This window comes from Cricetulus griseus, chromosome 2 (genome assembly GCF_003668045.3).
Source record: "Cricetulus griseus strain 17A/GY chromosome 2, alternate assembly CriGri-PICRH-1.0, whole genome shotgun sequence".
In the NCBI taxonomy this organism is placed as follows: domain Eukaryota; kingdom Metazoa; phylum Chordata; class Mammalia; order Rodentia; family Cricetidae; genus Cricetulus; species Cricetulus griseus.
Window position 1 is genome coordinate 398,318,798 of NC_048595.1, and position 26,508 is coordinate 398,345,305.

At 49.8% G+C, this 26,508-nt stretch overlaps 2 protein-coding genes across 3 annotated transcripts in view; both read right to left on the reverse strand.

Moving 5' to 3' along the window:
- Window positions 1-735: 735 nt before the first annotated feature.
- Krt79 (keratin 79) lies at window positions 736-13,617 on the reverse strand. The gene is made up of 9 exons (XM_027396645.2): window positions 13,150-13,617; window positions 11,289-11,506; window positions 9,575-9,635; window positions 9,363-9,458; window positions 3,032-3,196; window positions 2,717-2,842; window positions 1,993-2,213; window positions 1,478-1,512; window positions 736-1,237 (listed from the first exon to the last, which is right to left on the reverse strand). The coding sequence occupies exons 1-9, from the start codon at window positions 13,615-13,617 to the stop codon at window positions 1,032-1,034; spliced, it is 1,596 nt and encodes a 531-aa protein (XP_027252446.1). The 3' UTR covers window positions 736-1,031.
- A 7,242-nt stretch (window positions 13,618-20,859) lies between these two features.
- The window catches only part of LOC100774159 (keratin, type II cytoskeletal 78), a 36,622-nt gene continuing 30,973 nt past the window's right edge, over window positions 20,860-26,508 (reverse strand). For both annotated transcript variants that reach the window (XM_027396646.2, XM_027396647.2), the window contains 7 exons: window positions 26,386-26,446; window positions 25,886-25,981; window positions 25,010-25,174; window positions 24,533-24,658; window positions 22,542-22,762; window positions 22,294-22,328; window positions 20,860-22,213 (listed from right to left, as the gene is read on the reverse strand). In XM_027396646.2, coding sequence (XP_027252447.1) covers window positions 21,024-22,213; window positions 22,294-22,328; window positions 22,542-22,762; window positions 24,533-24,658; window positions 25,010-25,174; window positions 25,886-25,981; window positions 26,386-26,446 — 1,894 coding nt within the window. In that variant the 3' untranslated portion in view covers window positions 20,860-21,023. The remainder of the gene's footprint in view (window positions 22,214-22,293; window positions 22,329-22,541; window positions 22,763-24,532; window positions 24,659-25,009; window positions 25,175-25,885; window positions 25,982-26,385; window positions 26,447-26,508) is intronic.

Genomic DNA, 26,508 nt, shown 5'->3' on the forward strand with positions numbered 1-26,508 from the left:
AAGATGGAACAGTGAAGAAATAGCTGGGCCTCCACCTGTTGCATGTCAATGAGGAGTGGGATTCATGCTGAAGGGGAGATGCAGGGAGCTGAGAAGGAAAGGAGGTGACCTAAGAGACAGGAGGCAGGGAAGGTGGGGGAACCTCAGTAGGAAAGGGACGAGTCTTGAGAAGCTAACTCCTAGGAGCCTCCATTGCCTGAGTTAGAAAATGGAGAGCCCTGTGTCCCTGTTGAATCCTGGAGCAAATTATGCACACGATCCAATTAGATGTGTCTTTGTATTGGTGGCTGGATGAGGGAGACTAGGGGAAAAATCACCAAAGGTGTGTGCAGAGAATCCAGAGGTCCAGGGAAGGGAAGTGAAGAAGGCTTCGGGGAGGGGCTCCCTAAGTCATGAGCTTAGCGTGTTCCCCCCTCACAGTCGCACTTTCTATAAAGGAAGAAACTAGGCTCGGAGATCAGAATTCTGCCCAGGTTCCCAGAGCTAATAGTGGCAAAAGGTGAGAGCTAGCCTGCCTGGTTCTGAAGGCAGGAGTGTAGGAGTTTGCTGATGGCACTAGGCTAGCACCTAGGACATTCCAGCTCCCCAGGGAGACAGACTGGAGTCACAGGCAGTTTGCTGTAGTTGCTCTTTATTGAGACACACATCACAGGCACAGACGGGCTAGGATGTGAGGTGACCAAGATATTCTGATGAGAAGCTGAGGAGGTTGGAGGTCTCTGGGAACCACCACTGTCTCCTCTCTCCTCCAGCTTGCCCTGAACTCAGAGAGGATCTGCTAACGTGAAAGAGTAGAAATGGACATCCTACCTCCTCTAAATGGTCAGGTCACGCCCATGTCTTCCAGCTGGTAACCCTGACCTCCCTCCCATCCCACTGTATTACCAAGGAGAAAATCTGAGTAAATTTGAGCCCTTTCCCAAATGCAAATCTATGTAAATTGTGCACCGCGAATACTCAGCCTCCGCGGTCCTGAGAAGGCGTGGCCAGCGCTAGGAACGTGACCCAGCCGCTCCCTCAAAGCCTTGTCTCTAGTATCTCCGGCTAGAAGTCTTGACCGTGGTGGTCTTCCGCAGGATGGAGGTTCCCCCAGAGACCTGCCCACCCTTTGCAGTGCCGTAGCTCACATTGGCACTGAAGCTGCCCTTGTTGGCCCCGCCAGCCCCGCCCAGAGAGAGGCCGCTCCCGAAGCCAGCCGCGCCGCCTGCACACACCGACGTAGAGTTGCCGGTCACCGCTGCAAAGCAAAGGCTCTGGCTTAGTAGAGCTGTCGAGCCAGGAAGAGGCGGGGGGGGGAGCTCAGAAACCCCCAAAGGACGGGAGCAGGGTAATGCGGCAAAACTGCTGAAGGCTCACACTGCCCGACCCTTTAACCCTGACTCTCGAAGAAGGGTCCCTAAGGGGACCTGGACCTCGGTCATGGGCGGGGAGGGGCGGAGAGGGGCGGGGAGGGACGGGAAGGATGGCAGATACTTACAGATACTAACAGCACTGGGACACTCTCCGGACATCCTAGGGGAGACAAAAGCCCAGAGTGGTCAGCGGTGTGGAAGCCCATGTTTAAACCTTCCCTTCCCTCCCCTTGCCTCTACGTGCAACCAACTCGGTACCAGGGCCTGAGGACAAGATCCGGAGACGTGGAATAGTAGAGATATGCTGCAATCCGGGACTCAAGGCCTCCCAGCAGAGCCTAAAGGCTGTTCTGCATGAGGCTTTCAAGCCTCCCCTCACTCCCACAGCACACAGCATCCCTAAGGACAGATCTTCCTGTCTTTCCCAGTGGAAGGAGTTGAGCCTGACCTGGCCAAGCAAACCTTGCTGCTGAGCCGGGGTACTCGAAGGATTTGGATGGTCAATCCATCCAAGAAGTGAACAGCAGAAACAGGGAGCTTGGAGCTGGAGGAGACACCCTAGAGCACCACCACCACCTTCTGCCCCACCCACAGACTCCAGGTCTCCCCAAGGTGTACAGAGGAGCAGAGGGGCTGCCACCTGCTCTCCTCGCTCTCCAGCAGCTTGCGGTAGGTGGCGATCTCCACATCCAGGGCCAGCTTGACATTCATGAGAGACTGGTAGTCACGAAGCAGCCGGGCCAGGTCCTCCTTGGCCTGGTGCAGGGCTGTGTCTAGATCTCCAAGCTTCTTCTTAGCGTCCTTGAGCGCCATTTCCCCACGTTGCTCCGCTTCTGCGATGGCGGTCTGCAGCTGCTGGCACTGCCCACGGGAAAACAGTATTGGGAATACCTTCCAGGGTCATGCTGTTCATCCCTTTGCTCTCAAGCCGGGAGCCCCATACCCTGCCCAACCAACTTGAGAAAAACAGAAGACATTGTGACTGAAAGGGAATTAATAGAAGAACTGAGGGAACCCAGAAGTCTAATCACTTCAGATCCCGCCGCCCCCCAGGGCTTTGGACAAGGTAAAAATGAGTAATAAAACCTTACTACCGAGCAAGGGCCTTGTTCTATCTAAAGAAGAAGTCATACTGTTAGGCCACACCTACATAGAGTTTGCATCATAGAACCCTTTGCTCTGCCCCCTGACATCCTAGAGATGGGCTAGATTTACCACTTTGAAGGTCATCCCATATGCTCTAGCACTTATACACTCTCTCTCTCTGAAACCTGATCACTTGTCCTGGGAGCCCCTTTCCAAAAGGAACAGGTTGATCTTGCTGGGTCAGACTTTGAGTTTTCCAGGCTGAGCCGGTGGCCTACCTGCTTCTTGGTTGCATCCACTTCTCCTTGCAGTCTCTGGATGGTGCGAGTGAGTTCTGCAATCTCGTTTTTGGTGTCTCGAAGACTGTCCCCATGCTTCCCAGCTGTCACCTGCAGCTCTTCATACTGAAGGCCGAAAAAGTGTCAGTGACTATCAAGAGCCCTGAAGGTAACTGTTGGCCTCAGAGCCCACCCTCTGCTGGAAGTCCCTTAAAAGCTGAGTGTACCAGGTCCCAGAACTCCTAGGGCCCAGTGGGCCAGGCCACTGTAGGGGAAGAGGTCCAATTACCACCTACACACCCAAGCTCTGCCCACCTTGGTCTGGTACCACGACTCAGCCTCAGCCCGGCTCTTCTGGGCGATCAGTTCATACTGGGCTTTGACCTCAGCAATGATGCTGTCCAAGTCCAGGCTGCGGTTGTTGTCCATGGACAGGACCACGTTGGTGTCAGACACGTGGGTCTGCACTTGGCTCAGCTCCTGAAGAAACAGGAGAAGCTGCCACCAGAGCCCTGCTCCAAGCCTTGGACAGAAGCCAGAGATGGAGAGCAGGACCCTTGCATGGCCTCAGAGGGACATCCTAGGCTTCCACGGGATCCATCCAGAAAGAATCTACCACTGAAAAAAGAACTTCCATCTCCTGGATGGCATCAGCATTCATCTTCACTGTTGATCTTCAGGCCTCCTGCTGAGAGATCTGGAGGACGAGGGGAGTGTCCCTCCCAGCCCTGTGCCACCCTGGCTCTGTGCTAGCATATTCACTGGTTTCTGTGATCTTCACAGAAACCTCCCAGCTGGCCTGAAGACTACTTCTGTGCTCCCAGGGCAGGCAGCATGCTGACAGCCACCTGCTCCACCATCCATGATAAGGAATGAGGCTTGGAAGTAAAGAAACTCATACCACATACAGGGGGAAGGAGATGACACTGGATCTGGACAGTGAGCCCTGATGGCTTCTGACAATCACTGCACTAAACCGTGGTGTTCTCAAGATGTTCTTGCATTTCTAGGGTCACCACCTTTCTAAAAGATGCCTTATTGACCAGGAAGGTGATGTGAAGATAACAAAAGTTGAGAGTCTGTCGTCTGGGCACTGGTCACGACTTCGTTGGCTCCCAGAGAGCTCTGCCTCTGCTGCCCCTTGGCTCCCTGAGCTGCTACCAGACTGCCCGCCACTCCAGCTGGAAAGCCACTTGCACTTTCAGTCTTCCTCATAGACTACCTGATGAGCATGGAATCTTTCCTCCAAAAGACAACACCTGATGGGCATGGTGACTTCCACAGCACTCAGGGGTTCATGACCAAAGGAGTGCTGTAATTTAAAACCAGCCTGGGCTACAGTATGAGTCTGTGTCTTGTAAAAAGAAAGAAATGTCTTCCATATTCTCACTGCATCTCTAGCACCCCTTACACACAGCCCAGAGGATTATGACAGAGAGAGAGAGACAGAGAGAGAGAGACAGAGACAGAGAGACAGACAGAGAGAGAGAGAGAGAGAGAGAGAGAGAGAGAGAGAGAGAGAGAGACTTGCTTGGCCATGCAGTAAGTAGGATGAGTTAGAATTTGGAACACTTCTTTTTCTACCTCCACAGAGAGATGAAGTCACTTGCCCCAAATCAACAAGCAGTAAGGAAAGCCCATTTTAACCCCTGAGCAGCCTGACCTCAGGACCTGAGATGACTCAAACCAAAAAGAGAGCTGAGGGAGAGGGAGAGATGGGAACCAGAACCATATCTACCTGACAGCTGGGGATGTTGGCTGTGCTCTAAGTACAAGGGTGGGGAGAAAGGAGTCACTGAAACTGGAAAGGAGAAGTGGCAGTGGTCCGGGGACAAGCTACTCCTGGCCTGCTGTGTACCAGCTGGGTAATCAAAGAACCTGACATTCTCTGTGTGTCGTCATGGTGTATGGTGGCCATGAGGTTCCAGATCAGACTTGGCGTCGGTGGGTGCTCAGGAAATGCACTCATCTGCTCAGATTCCTCTGAAGGGTAAGAAGCCCTGAAGACTCCTTGTCCCAGGTGACTCCTCACACTCCTTTGGGACACACAGCCAGCATCATCTCTCAGCTCCAGCACCCCCAAACCCCACCCTCAGACCACCACAGAACAGCACATGGCCTGAGTAGAATCAACCTGGAGTTAGTAAAGCAACAGGGACAGAGACTCCCCACCAGACAGCAGCCTCAGTGATCTGCTGGCACCATGATGTAACATGGAGAGGAAGGTCCAGGTGTTCAGGGAAGCGGAATTAGTGAAAATAAACAGGAGGAACCCCAAGGCAAGCAAAGCGTGAGTCTCTTCAGACATCAGAAACACTCAGGTGGAGAACAGTGGAGGTGTCCAGGCAAAGGAGCCAGAGATGCAAAAGTGGGGTCACTAGGGAAAGCTGAGTCCTTAGGTGTCCCCCAGGCTAGAGAGGGAACTCAAAGGTTGTTTTCATGCCAATGAGACATTCAGTGAGAACGAGCTCACCCTCCAGGTTTCCTTTGGATTTGGCATGGCCAAAACCAGAGCATGGGATTGAATCCTGAGTGCCAAGTTGGCTACCATGACTGGCAAAAGAACCATTGGTCTGGTTCTCCTCTTGCTGTGAAAGGAAGCCCTGATGGATGAAGAAGCCCTTTGACTGGAAGCAATCCCCGGGAACAGTTTGTAACTATCTTCCCTTTATGCATCTTCATTTAATTCTCCCACCTACTCGATGCCCGACTTGCTGACTTCCTGCCACCCCAGACATTGTGCCCTTTGATGCCATGGCCCTGCCCAGCTAGACCTATCCTGTGCCTGCTTCTGAAGTCCAGCTCTTTCTTAAGATCCAGTGCAGGTGTTTTCTCCTCAGAGGGCTCCAGAAGAGCTCCCACCACAGGCCCCCTGTGTGCCTTGGAACCTTGAGCTGTCCTAACATGGCTGTCCTCATTTAAGAACCCGGCCCCAAGGGCAGGAACTTTATCTTACTTGTTATGTGGGAGGAACCCCATAAATGTTTGTCAAGTGAGCAGGGCAAAAAGAAAGGGATGCTGGGTGACCCAGCCCTGTGCTTTGGATTGGGTGAAGCCAAACCTGAAATACTGAGAACAGACAATTGAGCCTAAGGGTGGATAGGGAAGCCCTAACTCCCAAGAGATCACCAGGGAATCCCAGCAAAGAGACATGGAAAACTCCCAGAATCCTTTATGGTGAGCTCCACCTGGCTGATCAGATGGAAGAGAGCAGAAGAGCCCAGTAGAGCAGGGAATACAAAAAGAGGGAAGTGACACTAGGCTAATGCCTTCAGAAGACCCTGAGCTAACTCAACTACTATGTCCTTTGCCTCAGTTGCATCTCAGAGAACAGTCTTCCTACTGGAAATAGAAACCCAAGACAGACTTGGAACATGTAAGAGAGGCCTTGGCCCAGGCAACCTCAGAGTCTAGTTCCAGGGGGACAGATCCTAGGTGCCCCAAGGAAGGTCAAGGAGATGAATACTGAGCCATCCCAAAGAAACAAGGATATAAAAAGATAAATAAATAAATAAATAAATAAATAAAATAAAAAGGTTTTAAAAAAAGAAAGAAACAAGGATGAAGAGTCCAGAGCCCAACAGCAAATGCCCTGCTCCTTATAGGAAAGGGATCAGGATGCAAATTAAGGAATTATAAAACATGGGAGGAGGCACCAAGAGTCGCCTGAGGAGACATGAAACCAAGTAGGTTTCATTTTCACACATCAATGTATTGCTGGATAGCAAAAAGCTTACCACGGACACTATCTGACCACACCTTTCCAGAAATTCCAAAAATAAGACAAGAGACTGGGGAGATCACTCAAGCAGTAAATGTTTGTCATGCAAGCATGAGTTAGGATCCAAACAACTATGTAAAAAGCTTGGCATCTTGATGTGTACCTTGTAACACCACTGGAGTGAAGGAAGACTGGTGGATTCCCAAGGCTCATTGACCAATAAGTGAAGTACAGGCTCAGTGAGAGACCTTGTCCCCCAAAATACAGTGGAGAGTGCTAGAGTAAGATGCCCATAGTCAACTTCTGCCTTCCTCCTCTCATTTTCATTAGAAATAAATATGAATATAATTTGATTTAAAAAATAAAACAAGCCAGGTGGTGGTGGTGCAAGCCTTTAAACCCAGAACTTTGGAGGCAGAAACAGGTGGATCTCTGTGAGTTAGAGGCCAGCCTGATCTACAAAGTGAGCTCCAGGACAGCCAGGATTGTTATACAGAGAAACCCTGTCTGGGGGGGGGGGGGAGGGAGGGAGGAAAGGAAAGAAGGAAGGGAGAGAGAGAGAGAGAGACAGAGAGAGACAGAGTGAGAGAAAGAAAGAAAGAAAGAAAGAAAGAAAGAAAGAAAGAAAGAAAGAAAGAAAGAAAGGATAAAGGAAAAGAAAAATAAGACAGGGTAATGTGCTCCAGAGATGGTATATTAAATAGACTGGGGGACTAGGGGGCAGGCCTCCATTATATATATATAGTCCAAGTTGGCCTTGAACTTGGGGTCCTCTTGCCTCAGCTTCCCAAGTGTTGAGATTACAGGCAAAAGATACCACACCATCTTGGTTAAGTGGATGTTAAAGTAGCTAAGGCACTTTAACTACACAATCTTGATTAATGAAATGATAGCATTTTGGAAAGTTACCAATGGAGACCTGAGTGCTCTATTCTTGACCTTGATTGCCTTCTTCCCTCCATTAATGACTTATCAAAGACGTAAACAGGAGGGTCTGGACACAAGCTTAGATCAAGGAGTGCTTATCTAGCATGCACAAAACCCTGGGTTCAAACCAGGAGTGGTGATGCACACCTGTAATCCTAGTCAACACAGAAAGACCAAGAGTCATTCTCAGCTACATAGCAAGTTTGAGACTAGCCAGGGCTAGTGAGCCCCTCAAAAAGTTAATAATCATGAAAATATTTAATTAAAAAATCTAAGCAGAACATTTATCCAGTTTGAAAAAATAGAACAGGACACCACTAACACATGGGATAAGACAATCCAGATGCCAAGTGCCTACATAGCATTGCTTGAGGGTACAAACCCCTGCAGCATTATAAGGAAGGGAGACATTAACTCTTGCGTTTTGTATAAAAATTCAACTGACACCAGGTGTGGTGGACCATGCCTATAATCTCAGTACTTGAGGGGTTCACAAGGACTGCTGTGAGTTTCAGACTGGGATAGATTATAGCAAGGCCTTGTTTGAAAAACTAATAGCTGGAAATGGAGCTCAGTAGTACAGCACTTGCCTAGTCCTGAGTTCCATTCCCAGTAGTCTCCTCTCTCTCTCTCTCTCTCTCTCTCTCTCTCTCTATATATATATATATATATATATATATATATATATATATATCTCACACACACACACACTCACACTCACACATGCACACACACACACACACACACACACACACACACACACACACACACACACACACGTCACTCTTGAAAGCATCTATGTGAAAATCTCCAGAAACTGTCTAAGCAGCCAGAATGATAAGGTGGTCTCTGAAACCCAGTATACAAACTACAGGAATGTTGGGGTGCATGAACAGGTAGTGTCTGCTTGGCTTCCCTGCCCATCTGTTCTCTAAATACTAAGAGCCCCATTTCCTGACTTCTCACATTCCTTGGGTTTTTGTTTCTTCATTACCACAAGATTCAAGTCACCTTCTTTGGGGTTGTTTGGTTTGGTTTGGTTTTTGTTTGGTTTTGGTTTTTTGAAACAGGGTTTCTCTGTGTGTAGCCCTGGCTGTCCTGGAACTCATTCTGTAGACCATGCTGGCTTTGAACTAAGAGATCCACCTATCTCTGCCTTCCAAATTAAAGGCACAGACCACCACCACCCTTCCTGAGTCACTTTTTAACAGAGCCCTCACTGGGGCAACACCTAACCTCACAGACTGTGAGCACCCTGCCACTTGGAAGGTTCGGGTAGAAGCTACATGACCCCCTGTCTGAATGGCACAGAAGGAGGTTTTGCCTGTGATAGAAGGTTAACTGTGAGGTCCCTGCTGGTGCTAGGAACATCTGATTCTCTAATGAATTCCCACTAAGCTCAACCCTCTGGACCCAGTCCCAAGGCTCCCTGTCTCCTGAGACCGGTTCTGGATTCACTGAACTACCCACTACCCTACCTCACCAACCTGGAGCACAATCCCTGTTTGCCCATCTCTGCTGCTCCAACCCCTGCCCCATTACAAACTGATCAGGCAAAGGGCACTACTTCTAACTAGTTCCATGACCAAGGACAAGTTACACTGTACCACAGTACCTTTGCTCTCAAAGGGGCATGATGATAACACCTACATTATGGAGCTGTTGAGAGAATTATGCAAGAAGTTGACCCAAGGCCTGGCCCTGTTGAGAACATCAACTGTATGAGAGGTAATACTCACTAAAGGGGTGGGGTTTTTCTTTTTTGAGACAGTGTTGTCTCTCTCTGTCACCCTGGCTTGTATACAACATCCAATAGACCAGGCTGGTCTCAAATTCACACCACCTGCCTCTGCCTCCAAATGCTAGGATTAAAGGCTTGTGCCACCAAGCCTTGCCCAGTTGTAGGCTCCAAACTTTTACCAATTTCACACCTCTATGGGAGACTCTCCAATGATACATAAATGTTTGCAAATCATGTCTATCCATTCGTCTCCTCACCATCTCAAAAAGATGTTGCAGGAAGTCAATCTCCTGGGTCAAGGTGTCCACTTTTCCATGCAGATCCATTCTGCCCATGTATGCAGCATCTACGTCCTAAGGAGAAGGAAAGAGCAAACAGAGTGCTCAAACCAGAGTCCAAATCTCTGCAGATCTACCCAGACCCTTCGCAGCCAAAGGACCGCTTCCCCCAGCCTAGTCTCCCCACACACCTTCTTAAGCAACACAAATTCATTCTCCAAGGCAGTTCGCTTGTTGATTTCATCTTCATACCTGTAATACAGGGAAGTCTCAGGCCAGCTCAGCCAGTTCTGTCTTTCAGGAGGTGGGCTCACCTGACTCCCAGTTTCTCCCACCAACCAGAAACAAATTTGGGGAACAGTTCTTTAATGAAATCAACCAATGAAGACACTGGGATGGTGTCTTTATTTAAACCCTTCCTTCCCCTTTTTGAAGAAAGGACACCAAACTTACACAACATTGTGGCACTGTGGGACTGCCATCCCTTTGGATCCGAGCCCTTGGAGCCTCTACCAGACAGAACAACTGTGCCAACAGTGGTTAACCTCTGTCTCCACTTTCAACAACATGCTGTCATTTGAAACAATCAATTCCTGCCCAACCACCTCTGCCGAGACTAAGGTTTAGAAATTACCAGTGTCAAGTTATGGGAAAAGTTTTTGTTGTTCTTGATTTGTTTGTTTGTTGTTTTTGAGACAGGATTTCTTGTGTAGCCCTGGCTGTCCTGAACCTCACTCTGTAGACCAGGCTGGCCTCAGACTCAGAGATCTGCCTGCCTCTGTCTGGGAAAAGTTATTTTGAAATTACATTTTAATGTTATAAATACATGTATTGCCAAGCATGTTGTAGAATGGTCATTTGGATCTCAATTCAAACACTCATTTTTCTAAATTTATATTTATGGACCAGTTGAAAATTCCAAACTAGGTAGTCCATGAGGCTGAGGAATTGGTATTCTGGACATTTTAGATATGGTTGTGGCATTGCGTTTAAGTTTTGTTAGGTCAAGTTAGGCAAATGAACTATAGAAACATACCTGTTGCAATTTGAATTAAGATTATGTGAGGATATAAGGAAGCATAGGAACATCCGATGTTGATATTTCTCAAGAAGGGAATTTGGAATGCCACCAAATATGAGAGAGAACACAGAAGTGCCAGTGACTTCCCTCAGTTTCTAGAGAATAGTTAGGGTGCATGTTGTTCCTGTACCTCAGATGTTTTTCTGAAGAAAATTAGTGTTGTTGTGCTTCATATAACCTTGAGCATGTTGGGCTGGGTAATAGCCTTTTCTGCTGAACTGTAAACTCATAATTGTTATAACTGCATAATAAAAATGAGGTTCGAGATTGGCTGCCCCAGGCCCCTGGTTTCCTGTGTCAATTCTGGCTCTACTCAGGAAAGATGATTCAGCCAACCTCTCACATATTCCTAGTAAACACATTTATGAATAAAGTCGTGAGATGGATAGACTTGCTTGGAGACAAAAGGGGAGGAGGCAGGAAAAGAGAAGGACACAATGAGATTGGCGGAGCTTAGTGTGGATGGCAAGCGCATGGGGTTTGGAACACCATTCTCCCTACCTTATGAAAAGGACTTTTTAGAATTACCAAACTGAGTGAGATGACTCACACATGTAATCTCTGCGACTGAGGCAGGAGGGTCACCAAGAGTTCAAAGCCAGCCTGGGCTAAGAGCAAAACCCTGTCTCAAAAAGATAATAGTAGTAGTAGTAGTAGTAGTAGTAGTAGTAGTAGTAGTAGTAACAAAATAAATAAACAAATATATCACAAACAAACATGACAACGCCCTAGGCCCTCAGTAGGGGTAGCTCTCCCTGGATAGGGGTGTGATCTTTTCCATAATGTCATATATGTCCCACAGGGCAGCATGTGTGTTCTCTCACTTGTTCTTGAAGTCCTCCAGATTGTCTTGCACGCTCCTCAGCTCCATATCCAGCCTCCCATGCTCGCTCTGCTTGGCATCCAGCTGCCTCCTCAGGTTGCTCAGGTAAGTCTCAAAGAGAGGCTCCAGGTTCCTGGTGACCCCTGTATTCTGGCTCTGCTCCTGTAGCAGTGCCCACTTGGTCTCCAGCACCTTGTTCTGCTGCTCCAGGAAACGCACCTGGCCAGGGAAAAAAGGATGGGTGGACATTATCTGAGGAGCAGCGTCCAACACACCAGGCACCAGCATCATTAAGGTAGTGCGGCATCACCTAAACCTCACTGGGAAGGAACAATCCTGATCAAATGACAGTCCAAACAGATGGAAAGGACTCTAAAGAGTGAACAAACACAGGGCCCCTGTGCTTGTGTTATGTGTGCTAGTCACCTGAGCCTGAGCACTTGGTTCTCTGTCTCACTTTCCCACTTGTCCACTTGTCCTGAGTAAAACTGGATGAGGTCAGTGTTTATGAGACTGATCCTACATCAAAGTCAACTGTTAAAAATATCAGAGAGAGCTGGGTGGTGGTGGCACATGCCTTTAATCCCAGCACTTGGAAGGCAGAGGCAGGCACATCTCTGTGAGTTCAAGGCCAGTCTGGTCTACAGAGTGAGTTCCAGGACAACCAGGACTGTTTCACAGAGAAACCCTATCTCAAAAAACAAAACAAAACAAATATATCAGAGACGATCCCAAAAGCAGGCAGATAGATGAGACTGGAGAGAAGGTTCCGCAGAGAAGAGCACTAGCTGATCTTCTAAAGGATCCAAATTTAATTTCTAGAACCCACACAGAGGCTCACAAAAGAACAAGAGTCACCAGGGAAGAGGATGAGAAATGGGCAGCACTTGCCTTACCCTCTGGTATGTAGGCCCCACCTCCACAACAACCCAGGCCTAGTCAAGTGGCCATGAGCTCTGTAGCAAGTGCACATTGGTGCCCAAGTCCGTGGAGCTCTGCACCCTACTTCATGGTTTCATCTCTGCTCTCAGGCCCCTGTGTGATCCTGGGCAAGTCACAGGACCACTCTACTAAACCTCAGGTTTTATAACTTAAAAATGGGCAAAGCATCACCTACCCTGACTCCTTATTGAACCCTGTGGATGACGCATGAGAGGGGATGGGGCCCTTCTGTGTTAAAAGTTCAAATCATGGACCCAATTGAGTTATTCCTCGGACCTTCATCATGACCCCACTGCCTAGGCCCAGAGGCAACATACACAGTGCTGACAGAATGAGCACCAGAGTCCTCCCAGTCACCCTGTAGGTGAGACAAGGATGCAAGTATAGTAGTCAAACCATATGGTGGCCACCCTCCTCACTGTCCACCACAAACTGAGCTTCTTGGTTGGGAACCAGAAAAGAAGAAGCAGTGGGGACTTCCTCTTGTCCCCTATGTTCTAATTGTAACTGACTCCGAGGCTTCTTGGGTTGGAGAGAGCAGACAGGATCCCAAGGCTTCAACCTTGGATAATTTGTAGGATTCCTAAGCCATGCATGGTTGCCCACAGCTATAAAATGACACAAGTCATTAAAGGCCACCTCCCTAACAGGAACACCAACAACCACACGTGTTTTAATTATGAGGTAAGGCTGCTGCTTAACGGTACCCAACACAGTCAAGTGGGCTGAGCCCCTCATAGCCTGAGGCACTCTGACAGGAGAAATCCCAGCCATCAGGTTTCAACCCCAACCCGAGGTTAGCAGAAACAAGTCACCCCATCCTGCCTGCCTAGTGCACATGGCTGAAACTTCCTTTACCCAGACTACCCTCCATTAGAGGTACAGCTTCCAGCCCCAACCCCCAGTTTTGCCCCACCCACCTTGTCAATAAAGGAGGCAAACTTGTTGTTGAGGGTCTTGATCTGCTCGCGCTCCTGGGTGCGCACCCGCTGGATCTCGGGGTCTATCTCCACATTGAGAGGTGTCAGCAGACTCTGGTTAACAGTGACTTCCTGGATCCCCCCAGGAGGACAGACTGGCCCAAATGTCTGCCTGCCAGCCCCTAGGCCCAAATAGGCCCCAGTGCCAAAGCCTCCTAGTGCCCGGCCAGAGGAGGTCCCACCAGCCACACTGACAGAGATGTTCTTGCCTCCCAAATTATAGAGGCTCCGGCTGCCGAAGCCCCCAGAGCCAGGGCAAGAGCGGACCCCACCGCCACTGCCGCTGCTCCTGGACATGGTCACTGAGCTGTAGCTGGTTCGAATCCTACTTCCGCCTCCTCCGCTGGCTGAGTTAGAGCTGAAGCCTCCTTTTGTGGAGTAAGTCTGTCGGGACACAGAGGACCGCATGACTGACAGCAAGTGGGGAAGCAGCTGGGAGCAGGAGGGAGCAGAGGAGAGGAGCACAGTGAGCTGCTGAGCCACCAAGGGCCTTTTTATCTTTTCCGAGCTGGGCTGGCCCTGGGTTCCACACACTCCCGCAGTGATTACCACAGGTGAGAGGGAGGGGCCTTGTGAGCCTGGGGGGAGCCCCTCTCCCCGAGGATATGGGAGGGCCTCGCCCAGCCATCACCGGGACTGGAGAACTGCACCTAAGCAGAGACTACTTGGGACCGGAAGCACAGCCCCCACCCCCACCCCTAGCCCCCGCAGGCTCTCCTCACTTGAAACAGAATGATAAGGCTCCCACGGCCACCCTCACCACCCAGTGGCTGACTTGGCCTCCTCCTACCCAGCCCTGGTGGCCTGCTGTCAATGGGGCTCTGTTTTGTGGGGTTTGTCCCAGGGCCCTGTGGTAAGCCAAGGCCCCGGGGCCCAGGGCTGTGCAGGTGGCAAGGGAAGGTGCATTGGGCAATGGGTTGTAGAGAGAGTGCCCAGGCCTGCTCCAGTCCCACCCTCCCAGCCTACCGCCTCCTGTCTCTTGGCAGGTCCAGTGTGGGGGGCACAGGTGACAGTGTAGGGGTGGGGCAGCTGCTCTTCTGTCTATACTGGCAGGTGTCTGCTGGGTGGAAACCCTGTGTGGGGGAAAGAGGATCCAAGGACGAAAAGAGGTCCCTGCCCAGCCATTGGTCTAGACAGGCACACAGTGTGGGTTGAAAGGCTCTGGTTCAAACCAGGCATGGTGGTACACACCTATAATCCCAGCACTCCAGAGGCAAAGGTAGGAGACTCAGAAGTCCAAGGCCAGCCTGAGTTCCATTAAACCCTGTCCCAAACCCAAAAAAAATAAAAAAGAAGAAGAAAAGAAAGGTTGGCCTCCTCAGGCAGGGTGTTAGGACTTAAGACCTCAGCTGTCTTTCCTGGAACTGGAAGGGGGCAGGGAGCACTGACCACCCTTAAGCTCTTCCTTGGTGGAACCTTCCAGAAGAGACCAGCCATTTTGGAATAGCTGAAAGTATACACATCCAAGAAGCCCCAAATGGTGCACATTGTACCCCTATCATCCTTTGCTTTCCCTGTCCACCAGGAGTCCACTCAGTTCAGAAGGGCAATGCCACTTTACATCATCCTCCACTCTCTTTCCAGCCAGGTTTCTAGAGCCAAGCACAGCCAGAACACTAGAGAGACTTTAGACACAAGATCCCAGACCATGGAAGAAGGTCTCGAAACCAGCCCTCCTCACCTCTTCATCATTCAGTGAGAGTAGGGTCCAGAAAGGACAGAGAAAGCCTCGCCTGGCTTAAGGCGAGTATGGGGCAGTGTTTACTCTGCCAGGCTAGAGTGCTCAGCCAGCTTGAACCCTAACAGAAGCGCAGGACCTTAGTGAGGACGGTGGCCTCTAGGCTCCGAAGGAGGGTGATGGATTTTTCACCTGGGCCACTGGGAAGTTCAAGCAGCTCTCATTTCCTTGAAGCACTGAACCCAGCTCCTACCAGGGGTGAAAAGCCACAGAACTAACCCCTTAATGCCACCCAAAAGACTGCCTTCCCTGATGGCAGCAGGGATCTGGGAAAGCAACCTCTCTGACTGGAAGCATAGCCCACCGCAGAAGTCCTTTGGAGAAACAATGGCCTTAGATGGAGCCATCATCTCCCACCAACCACTCTGCATCTCCTTTCCCCAGGCTGAGAGCCCTTTCTCAGGCTCCCTTATCTCTGTCTGGCAGCGTGGGAGTGGAGATAGCTGTGAGTGGGGCCTAGCCTCCAGGCTACTGTTTGGTCCCCGAGGCAGGAAGATGATGTCAGTCAGTACTGTGAGTCACTGTGTGGCTGGAGTGGTGGGAGTGGGAGTCGGGCTGTAAACATGAACGTACCCCACCCCGAAGAGGAGCATTCAGGTATGCAATTCATTTATGTATTTACCAAGCACACACTCTGTGCCAGGCTTTGCACCGGGAGGTAATGAGCTAGTGGCAGATGCCGATGCAGCCCAGGTCCACCCTTGGGAGACAAAGTTGTTGCTCACAGACAACCTCCCCTTCCCAGCCAGACAGATCACCAGGCAGGGTCATGTGAGGTTGCTTTGCCTTTTCAGCCCTTACTCCCAGCTCTGTAGCTCTTTTGCTGTTTATAGACATCAAACTCAAACCTTCTTTGAAAGTTGTTTGCAGAGAATACACACACACCCTGATTTTATGTAGCCCAAGCTATTATTAAACTCTGTGTGTAGCCAAGAATGACATTAAACTCCTGATCCTCCTGTTTCTACCTCTCAAATACTAAAGTGAAAAGCATGTGCCACCACACCTGGCTTTTGCAATCTTTTAAGAGGAAATCCCAGTCTTTAATCCCAGCACTCGGGAGGCAGAGGCAGACAGATCTCTGTGAGTCCGAGGCCAGCCTGATCTACAAAGAGAGTTCCAGGACAGCCTCCAAAGCTATAGAGAAACCCTGTCTTAAAAAATAAACAAATAAATAAATAAATAAATCCCATACCTTTAAAACTGGCGGGGCTTATATTAATAATTGTAAACTGAAGAGAAGTAAAGAATTACAAAGGTCCATGAATCAAGCACTCAGGACTTCAAAGGTCTCCTACTAACACCAGAATCACACAGCCACTCTGGGAAAGGTGATTTAATGGCTATAGTGCATTAATTAACTGGCTGGTGAGCCTCCTACCAAGGTTCTATCCATTGGCAGTAAGTGCCTGAACTTGATCCAAATTTGTGGCCTCCCACAAATATTATGGAGGAAGTCCAGGGAGGAGGGGTTTCCAAAGGAAGGGAGAGCTACAGCCTACTGCCACTTCTACTGCTAGCTACCAAGGGCCTCCAACTCTAGAGACTCTCATCTGCCTAAGTCCTCACCAGCTAGCAGAAGACAAAAGTATGGGGATTTGAATGCTACTGTCACCAAAAGCATGGGTCAGAATAGCTGATAAAGGCAACTGACATTCCTAATATAAAACAGCTCGGATGTGAACAACATGGAAGACACAGGACAAGTCACCTCCCAAGAGAAGGACTTTCCAGTCTAGTAAGAATGAATATTATCATCAGCAGGTACTCAGTGTGACCCATTGTGGCCTGAGAACCTTCCATCAGTAATGGCAGCCCTTTACCCAGCCCTGGCTATGCTCCCTGGTCTCTGCCCTACCTCAGGGCCATGCCCACCTTCTACACACCTGGACACTGCTCTCTTGTTCCCTTCTTCCAACCAGGTTGACCTAAGAAGAGATCAGAAGGGAGAGAAATGTTTATTCTTGCTAGCTCCCGCCATCTTGGGTCACACTTCTCCTAGGGGTCCCTCCCCACTGTTCCAGAAACTACTCGCTGTGCCATGTCTCATGACACTTCGTCTCTATACAGGGGAGCTAATGCCTGCTCTTCCCTGGCCTGTCCTAGATTAACACTGAAAGTCGCCTTGGTCCCAGATAACCTGAAAAAGTTAGCTGGCTTACTGGAGAGGTGGTGGCTTCTTCCCTGCTCCTTACTGTTGTAGGTCCCTGGCCTCGGTTCTCTTCTCCTTGGGAAGTAATCCTTCCTGTAAAGACAGTTCACCTCTCTCGGGTCCTCACTCCCAGGGTGGTAGCCAAATAAAGGAATCAGGGTTGTGAAAAGAGGTGACAGTGGTGTACAATTCACTGCATGGACTGGACCCACTATGTGCTCCAAGGACAAGGCCATTAAGAAGTTCCTCATTTGGACCCACTATGTGCTCCAGGGACAAGGCCATTAAGAAGTTCCTCATTTGGGGTCATGGTAATGGCTCAGTGGGTAAAAGCACTTACTGCACGAACCTAGAAATCAAAGTTCCATTCCCAGCTCCCACACCTGGGAAGGAGAAAATCAGCTCCCAAAGATATCACCTGGCTGGAGAGATGGCTCAGTGGTTAAGAAGACTGACTGCTCTTCCAGAGGACCCAGGTTCAATTCCCAGCCCCTACATGACAGCTCACAACTGTATGTAATTCCAGTTCCAGGGGTTCCATCACCAATAGTCAAAGCACCAATACACATAAAATAAAGATTAGATTTTTTTAAAAAAAGATATCACCTGAGCTGGGCGTTGGTGGTGCACGCCTTTAATCCCAGCACTTGGGAGGCAGAGGCAGGCAGATCTCTGTGAGTTCGAGGCCAGCCTGGTCTCCAGAGAGTGTCAGGATAGGCTCCAAAGCTACACAGAGAAACCCTGTCTCAAAAAACAAAAAACAAAAAATATCACCTGACCTACCACACACAATTAATAATAATAATAATAATAATAATAATAATAATAATAATAATGTAGAAAAAAGTTCCCTATTTGGTTGATGTGATAGCTCATATCTGTAATCACAGTCAGTACTGGGAGGCTAAGGCTATCCTTGAACTCATGGCAATCCTTTTTCCTCAGCCTCCTAAATGAAGCTACAGACCCAGCTACCACACCGGGATGTTCTTTTTTTTCAGATTTTTTTTGTTTGAATTAGAAACAAGATTGTTTTACATGACAATCCCAGTTCCCTCTCCCTCCCATCCTCCCCTACCACCACCCCCCAACTAAAACCCTACCTATAACATATCCTTTCTCTTCCCCAGGGAGGGTGAGGTCTTCCATAGGGTATCATCCGAGTCTTTCATATCTTTTGGGATAGGGCCTAGACCCACCCCCATGTGCCTTGGCTCAAAGAGTATTCTTCTATGTGGAATGGACTCCCAAAGTCCACACCTATGCTAGGAATAAGTACTGAACAACTACAGGAGGTCCTGTAGATTTCCGAGGTTTCCTCAATGAAATCCATGTTCCTGGGGTCTGGATCAGTCCCATGCTGGTATCCCATCTATCAGTCTGGGGAGCAAGAGTTCCCTGATGTTCAGTCAGTTGTTTCTGTGGGTTTCACCAGCCTGGTCTGGACCCCTTTGCTCTTCACTCGTCCTTCTCGGCATCTGGATTCCAGTTCAGTTCAGTGATAAGTTGTGGGTGTCTGCTTCTACTTCCACCAGCTGCTGGATGAGGGCTGCAGAAGACCAGGGAACACAAAGATCATCCATCTCAGCAGCCACCAGGATCCTGTCCAGGAAGCCATGGGATCCAATATCCTAGGAGCCTCCCTCACAGCCTGACAAGCACTTCTCTCTAGCTGTCCACCTGAACATCACAGCCTCTTGGTCCTTGGGAACACATAGACAGCACTGTATCCAGGGGTGCCTTTGAAAGACCCCTTGAGGCTCAGGCCCCCAGGATCTCGGTCCAGGACATCGACGACCCCAATCACCGGGCGGAGTCGAAAGCTTTATTGTAGGCTTTATTGTAGCTGTTTAACAAGCTAACCCCCATGTTAGCTCAGGCCTTTCATCCATCCACATGGCAGATGGCTAGGAAAGACTCCGGGATGTTCTTAGAGTCCTCTTATGAATGAGGACACTTAAGCATGGAGAGAATACCCCACCAAGTCAAAATCACATCACTGGGAATGGTAGAGCTTGGACCAAAGCACCAACCATGTCTCCTGCACACAGGTTGGCACAGCTCCTTCCCAGATAAGTGATGAAGAGTCCATTGCCATGCTTTCCCTGGCACAGTAGCAGAACTTCAAGACATCCTTCAGCCCAGGCCACAGAGCTGGCAGCACAGCCAGGCTGACTCTCTCTAGGCCCCAGGACGGGAAAGTGAGCAGAGAAGAAACATTAAAGAGACCCACACAGCACCCAGAGTAGGGGAAAAGTCAATCCTGCCAGAACCTCCTGACTCCCATGAGCCTGGCTTCCCTCAGAACATCCTAAAAGAGAAGAAAACCATTTCTAGGCTCAAGTTCAGACAGGTCCAGAGACCAGCAAGAACTAGAGACATCATTTCAAGTCCCCTTGAGATCTCTTTCCTGGGTTCAAGAGGAAGAAATAGCCCGGGGCTCCCAGGCTAAAAGAGACACAAGTTTTCCCCTACCAGTACTCAACCAGAATGTACAGGACACAGGAAAGGTCCAGAAGCTCAGGTGTGGGGCAGTGGGAAAGGTTTCCAGGAGGAGAAAACCAATGCAGACTTGGGAAGAATCAGCAGAGGTCAGGACCAGAACAAGTCCAAGCAGACAGCCTTGATTGGGGGATGAGCTCTGTAGACAACTGATGAGCAGTTCTGAGAGCCCCCGTAACATCAGTGGGGGTGTGGGAGATGGAGCAGCATGTTTGACTGGTGCCTCAGGGTCACACCAGGATGTAAAGGACTTTCTGGATAAGACGGCTGTGATGCCCAGGGGGACGCCATAGCACACACTTGGCACTGTAGAAAGTCCCCAGATTTTCTCTCAAGGAGAGTGGGCTGGAGAAATGCACAGATTACATTTTGTTTTGTGTTTTGTTTTGTTTTTGATAAGGGGTGAGAGCTGGAGGCAGAGTTGAATTGCTGATAAAATAATGGCATAGAAGTTACACTTGCCTCCACCCTTCAGCCTCTCCTGTAAATGCCTTTGGAACTCATTTCAAGGCTGTTGCTGAGCATCTGGACTGAACTGTGTACCTGCTGGGATGTTCCTACTCAGGAGTGCCAAGGCCAGGTCAAAGCTCTGCAGTGATATTGTGGGAGGGTAACAGGAACTGGGCTTGCTGCCCTGGGTAACACTGAGCTGCGGACTGGAAAGAGGGACAGGACAAAAAGCAGCCTCCCAAAAACCCACATTCCCAACACAGGGGATCTGTAGTTCAGATCCCCTGTGGCAAGAGTTGTGGCAAGAGGCCAGCCCTTGGCCTGGAAGGAAGCTCAGGCTCACAGGTGGGAGGGACTTACTGGAGGTGGCAGAAGTGTCCAGGACCTGGTGCTTGTCAGAGGAGCCCCAGTGCTGGCACACAGCACAAAGGTGGCTTGGCCCTGAACAAACATTGTGAGGAGGGGACGATGACAGGGGAACTGAATGCTGTAGCACTGTGCAGGACAGCTGGAGAAACAGATGCAGAAAGAGTAGGGGGAGGAACCAAGTTGCACTCCCTGGTCCCAGACTCCAGTTTCAGGTTAGTGACCTCTAGACACTCCCACTGAAGGATATTTGAACCAGGGATGGAGTCTTGCCAAAGCCTAGCCAAAAGAACTTCCAGGCCAGCCTGAAGGTCATGGAGAAGGGAGTGAAAACAGCTGCTGGCTGGAGAACAGAGCCTATGCACCACATGGACACACACACACACACACACACACACACACACACACACACACACACACACAAATGAGATGCAAATGAGTATGCAGAGCAAGGCCTGCCAGCTGAGCACTTGGAACAGCAAGCAGGCAGACTTTATTGACTTTCTCCAGTGCCCAATGGGCTGTCTCGGGTTGTGGACATTGGACATGGGGGAAGGGATGGGAGCAAGGCTACTAGGTTCAGAAGGGATATGATTGCCTGGTCACTCAGTAAATGACAGATGTCTTCCGACTTGATTCCACTGTCTTCTTCAGGATGGTGCGGCAGCAGGAGCCAGAGCCAGAACTGAAGCCAGAGCCAGACACGGAGCAGGAACTCATGCTGGGACTGCACCCAGATCCCTGGGGGACATCAAAGCCACCAGTTACAATGCTAGAGCAGCCTCTAGATCCAAAGCTGCCTTTCCAGCCTCTGAGTCCACAAGTGCCATCACCAACTCCTCCAGGCACAACCATTTGGCCTCTACAATCTCCTCCAGGCGTGACCATTTGGCCTCCACAATCTCCTCCAGACATGACCATTTGGCCTCCACAATCTCCTCCAGACATGACCATTTGGCCTCCACAATCTCCTCCAGACATGACCATTTGGCCTCTACAATCTCCTCCAGGAATGACCATTTGGCCTCCATCAACTCTTCCAGGTATGAAATTTTGGCCTCCACAATCTCTTCCAGGCATAACCATTTGGCCTCTACAATCTCCTCCAGGAATGACCATTTGGCCTCTACAATCTCCTCCAGGCATGACCATTTGACCTCCATCAACTCCTCCAGGCATGACCATTTGGCCTCCACAATCTCCTCCAGACATGACTATTTGGCCTCTACAATCTCCTCCAGGCATAACCATTTGGCCTCCATCAACTCTTCCTGGTATGACATTTTGGCCTCTACAATCTCCTCTAGGCATGGCCATTTGCCCTCTACAGTCTTCTCCAGGCACGATCACTTGGCCTTCATCAATTCCTCCAGGCATGACCATTTGGCCTCCATCAACAATTCCAGGTATGACCTTTTGGCCTCCATCAACTCTTCCAGGTATAACCATTTGGCCTCCATCAACTCTTCCAGGTATAACCATTTGGCCTCCATCAACTCTTCCAGGTATAACCATTTGGCCTCCATCAACTCCTCCAGGCTTGACCATTTGCCCTCTACAGTCTTCTCCAGGCTTGACCACTTGGCCTCCATCAACTCTTCCAGGAATGACCTTTTGGCCTCCATCAACTCTTCCAGGAATGACCATTTGGCCTCCATTAATTCTTCCAGGTATGACCACTTGGCCTCCTCCAATTCTTCCAGGCACAATCATTTGGCCTCCTCCAATTCTTCCAGGTATGACCACTTGGCCTCCACCAACTCCTCCAGGGACAACAACTCTGCCTTCTGCCGTGGCTGCCAAGAAAGCACTAGGGTCACAACAAGGCCCTCAGCACCACAAGGCAACCCTACTCTCAAAGGCCCCTCATACTCACAGACAGTGACCTGGCTGGTGTACTCCTTAGATATCCTGGGGGAGGAAGGACAAGAGGGATAAAATTAAGAAAGACTGTAATGAATACAATCCCTAATTTAAAATCCTTCCCAGCAGGGTTGGTTGTCCTTAGTGACTTACAGGGTAAGGAAACCTCTCAGAATCTCCTCTAACAAAGAAAGGCCTGCACTGGCCTTCCATTCTCCCCCAACCCAGTCTCACTTCCCCAGGTCCCTCCAGGTCCCCCACCTGCATTCCTCGCTCTCCAGCAGCCTTCGATACATGGCAATCTCCACGTCCAGGGACAACTTCGTGCCCATCAGTTCCTGATATTCTCGCAACATTTGGGCCATGTCTTGCTTGGCTGTTCTCAGAGCAGTCTCCAGCTCATCCAACTTGGCCTGAGCATCCCTCAGAGCCATCTCCCCGTGTTGCTCAGCATCGGCAATGGCAGACTGCAGAGTACCATTCTGGAGGGGAGCAGGAATGAGGTAGAAAGTAGCTGTAAGCCTTACAGGGTCTCAAAACAACCACCATGGGTATAATTTGAAGAACCAGATAGACCCTAATCTCATGAGCTCAAAAATATGCATGACCACACCATGCCCAGCCCCTCTCATCCTAAGGGGAAATATTGCCTAACAGCTTCTTTGCCTGTGGCAGGGGTCCACTGGAGTTCCTGCAACATCTTCATGTTTACCCAGAACCTCAGAACATGATCTTCTTCTTGGAAGCAGGGTCTTGGCTGGCATACTCAGTTAAGTATCTCATGACAGCATCATGGTACTTAGTTTGAGTCCTAAACCCAGTCACTGGACACTGAGAGGCTAGGTTTGAGAAGAGAAGTGGAAGTGGGGGTGGGCGTCTCAACATCATCTCAGATTTAGAAAGGAAGAAATCCTCCAGAGGCTGTCACTGCTCTGTCCCCACACAAATACCCCAGACCAGGAACAAGATCTCCTCTCCATGTCTCGGAAAGGTGATGGGTGACTGAGTAGGGAACCAGCACTCTGAGTCAGCATGAAAAGCCCAGTCTCTCGGGTCTGTGCAAAAAAAAAAAGTAACGGACAAAAAAAGAAAAAGAAAAAGGAACAGGCTCTCCCAGGAAGACTACATGCAGTGAGTAAGAGGCTAGGGCTCCTCGGGGCTGGCCCTGGTGTTTATTTGAAATGCAGGTGTACAGATACATATGCAAGCAAAACACCAAACCACACAAAATAAGAATAAATAGGTGAATAAAATAAGAAGCGGGAAGTAGAAAGATGGCTCAGTGGTTAAGAGCTTTGACTGCTCTTCAGAGGACCCAGGTTCAATTCCCAGCACCCACATGGTGGTTTACACTATCCGTAACTACAGGAGATTCAACACCCTCTTCTGGGCTCCATGGGCACCAGGCAAACACATGATACACAGACATTATTGCAAGCGAAATATGCATACAAATAATGTTAATTTTAAATAAAAATCAGATTTAGGAGGGGAGGCTGTAGAGATGTCTTGGGCCAGGAGCACTTGCTGTGCAGTTGTGAGATAGCCCCACCCACATAGCCAGCAGGCATCTTACACATGCATCCACCACATATATACTCTCCTGATACATGTACTCTATGCTCATCACCCACTATGGGTCTCAAATCTAGTCTTCCGTTTTGAGAAACATGAGCACAAACTTGATAACCCGAAGTCAGCACCCTTCCTGTCTGGGACAACATGGCACCTCAGACCTCCTCAGCCTCATGTGAGATCTCCTGAGACGGCTGTACCCACAGCCCATCTCCCTTCTGTGGTCTCTCCCTCTCTTTCACACACTTTTCCCAAAGGAAAACCAGAAAAGTCAGTGCTTGGCCTTAAGTTCCCTTTTGCTTGTGGAGGAAGAGTCCAAAGAAGAGATGAACTGAGAGGTAAACTAACCCTCTCTCCAAAGAGACAGAAACAAGGTGTCCATCCGGATGGAGACTGTAACAGTCTCCCTGGCGCTGGACAAGAGCTCAAGGGCTCTGCCCCAGAAAAGCCAGCATGAAGGCTGGAGTTCACAGGGAACCAGCGAAATCAATTCAGAGGTAACTTGAAGATCTGTCTCCAACCTCCCCGCCACAAAATAAATGGTCCAGAGACCCAGACAATTATCCAGATCCCCCTACTCATCCTCCTATAATCCCATCTGGGAAGGAAACAATGCGTGGTGGAGGATGGAGGCACCAAGCAGCAGGTGGATGCAGCAGTAGACACTGGGAGCCTACCTGCATCTTGAGGCTGGAAATCTGACTCTGCAGCTTCTGTATGGTCTGCCGAAGCTGGGAAATCTGCATCCGAACTTCCTTCATGCTATCCCCTTGAAGCTGGGCTGATGCCTGGAGTTCCTGGTACTGAGGACACAAAGGTAATACCGTTGGTTGAGTCGACAGCTGTCTCTGAATCCGGAATCAGGGATCTGCCATCTTCCCACCCTGGGAGATGCCTCCTGATGTCTGCATTTTTCCCAGTGCCGGCCAACTGCACTGCAGAGCTCATGGCAGACATGCCTGCAGAGGTCCAAGCCTATCTCCTACTTTATTGCCATTGTCCCCTTCCTGATCCGTGGACACAGCCCTATCCTCTGAGCCCTGAACCTCAAGGATGTCATCAGAGCTGCCCCAATAGGACCAAAGTTGGTGACCTCCCTGGGGTGTCGATGTGACCACCCAGCCATCCTCAGCTTGCTTTTGGGGCCACAATACCTTGGTCTGGAACACGGCCTCTGCCTCAGCCTTGCTAGTCTGTGTGATCTCCTCATACCGGGCACGGACCTCAGCGATGATGTCACTGAAGTCCAAGCAACGGTTGTTATCCATGGACAGCACCACAGACATGTCATCTGCCTGGGTCTGCAGTTGTCCCAGTTCCTATGGGAGAGACCAACTCAGTGTCTACCACCCTGGCTCCCTGTCCCCTGTCCCCATAAGGGGAGAAGGATGTCTGAATGCCATCCACTTGACCATCACCCAGTAGTTGTCCAGATTTGCAGAGTAAGAACTACTGAGGTGGTCTCCGGTGATGGTTGCAGTGTGGATAATAAAGGAAAAAGACCCACAAGACCCAAAATTGTCTGTCCCTGTCACTCTTCTCATTCCTTATCACACCTTCCTCCACACAATCCTCCTGCCCCAGCCACACTGGTCACCTCACACTTTCTGTGGCTAAGGGCACAGCCTCTGCCCAGAGTCCCAGAAACTATCTGTCTGAAGAGCTTCATCCCTCCTTCACATTTTCAGCTTGGTTTTACCTTTTACATCAGGCTCATTTGCAATTGCCACCAACCCACATTCCCAAGCCCCCTTCCCTGCTCTCTGTAGCACCTATCACTATCTAACAGAGGATGGAATTTATATTTACTAAGACTGGTGCTCTGCCTGCCTCCTAGTAGAAGCAGCCATGAGGGAATTCATGGGTGAATTCCCACAATAATGCTTAGTAGCTGATTGTCAAATGACAAATGACCACAAACCAAAGCCATCCTAATAGGCTTCCCCTCCTAGTGGCTCCCCTCATGGTCACAGGGAACCTGCCCATCCTGTCCCTTCTGTCATTTCTCCCTGTTCTTCACGGGTCCTTACTTCTTCATACAGACGTGTCAAGAAGCAGACGTATTCTCTCAGAGACTCCAGCTTGCCTTCCAAATCCATCTTGCTCTGAAATACCTCATCCACATCCTGAGGACAGGGAGACAGAAACCATGCATCTCCCACTCCCTCTCATGACCCCCATGACACTGTGTCTGGAGACACCCTTCTTCTCTCCACTCCACCCTACTCCACACTATCTGTGGGACACTGTTCCTGATTAGCCCCCACCCACTGTGCTGTCTGCACTTCCTCCCCTGCCCCCCAACCTCTGGCCACTGTGCAACAAGCCCAGAGCCTGCTGAACAGCCCTTCATTCAGACCTGTCTTTGTGTGCCCGTGTCTAGGTAAATATCCCATTCTGGCAGGGAGTGACTACATGCAGAGTGACAGCCTGTCCTCAGTCAGTATCTCCACCCTGTGACCTCCCAGCCTGGGACCAGATTTAGAGCATGGTGGGGTCTTTCTAGGTGGAGCATTTGAACCCCTCCCACCTTCTTAAGGACCACAAAGTCATTCTGCACCAAGGCATGCTTGTGAGCTTCCTGGTCATACCTGCAAATGGAAAATGACAGCCAAGCACCATGTTAGAGCTGCATCCCACCTCTGCATTCTGC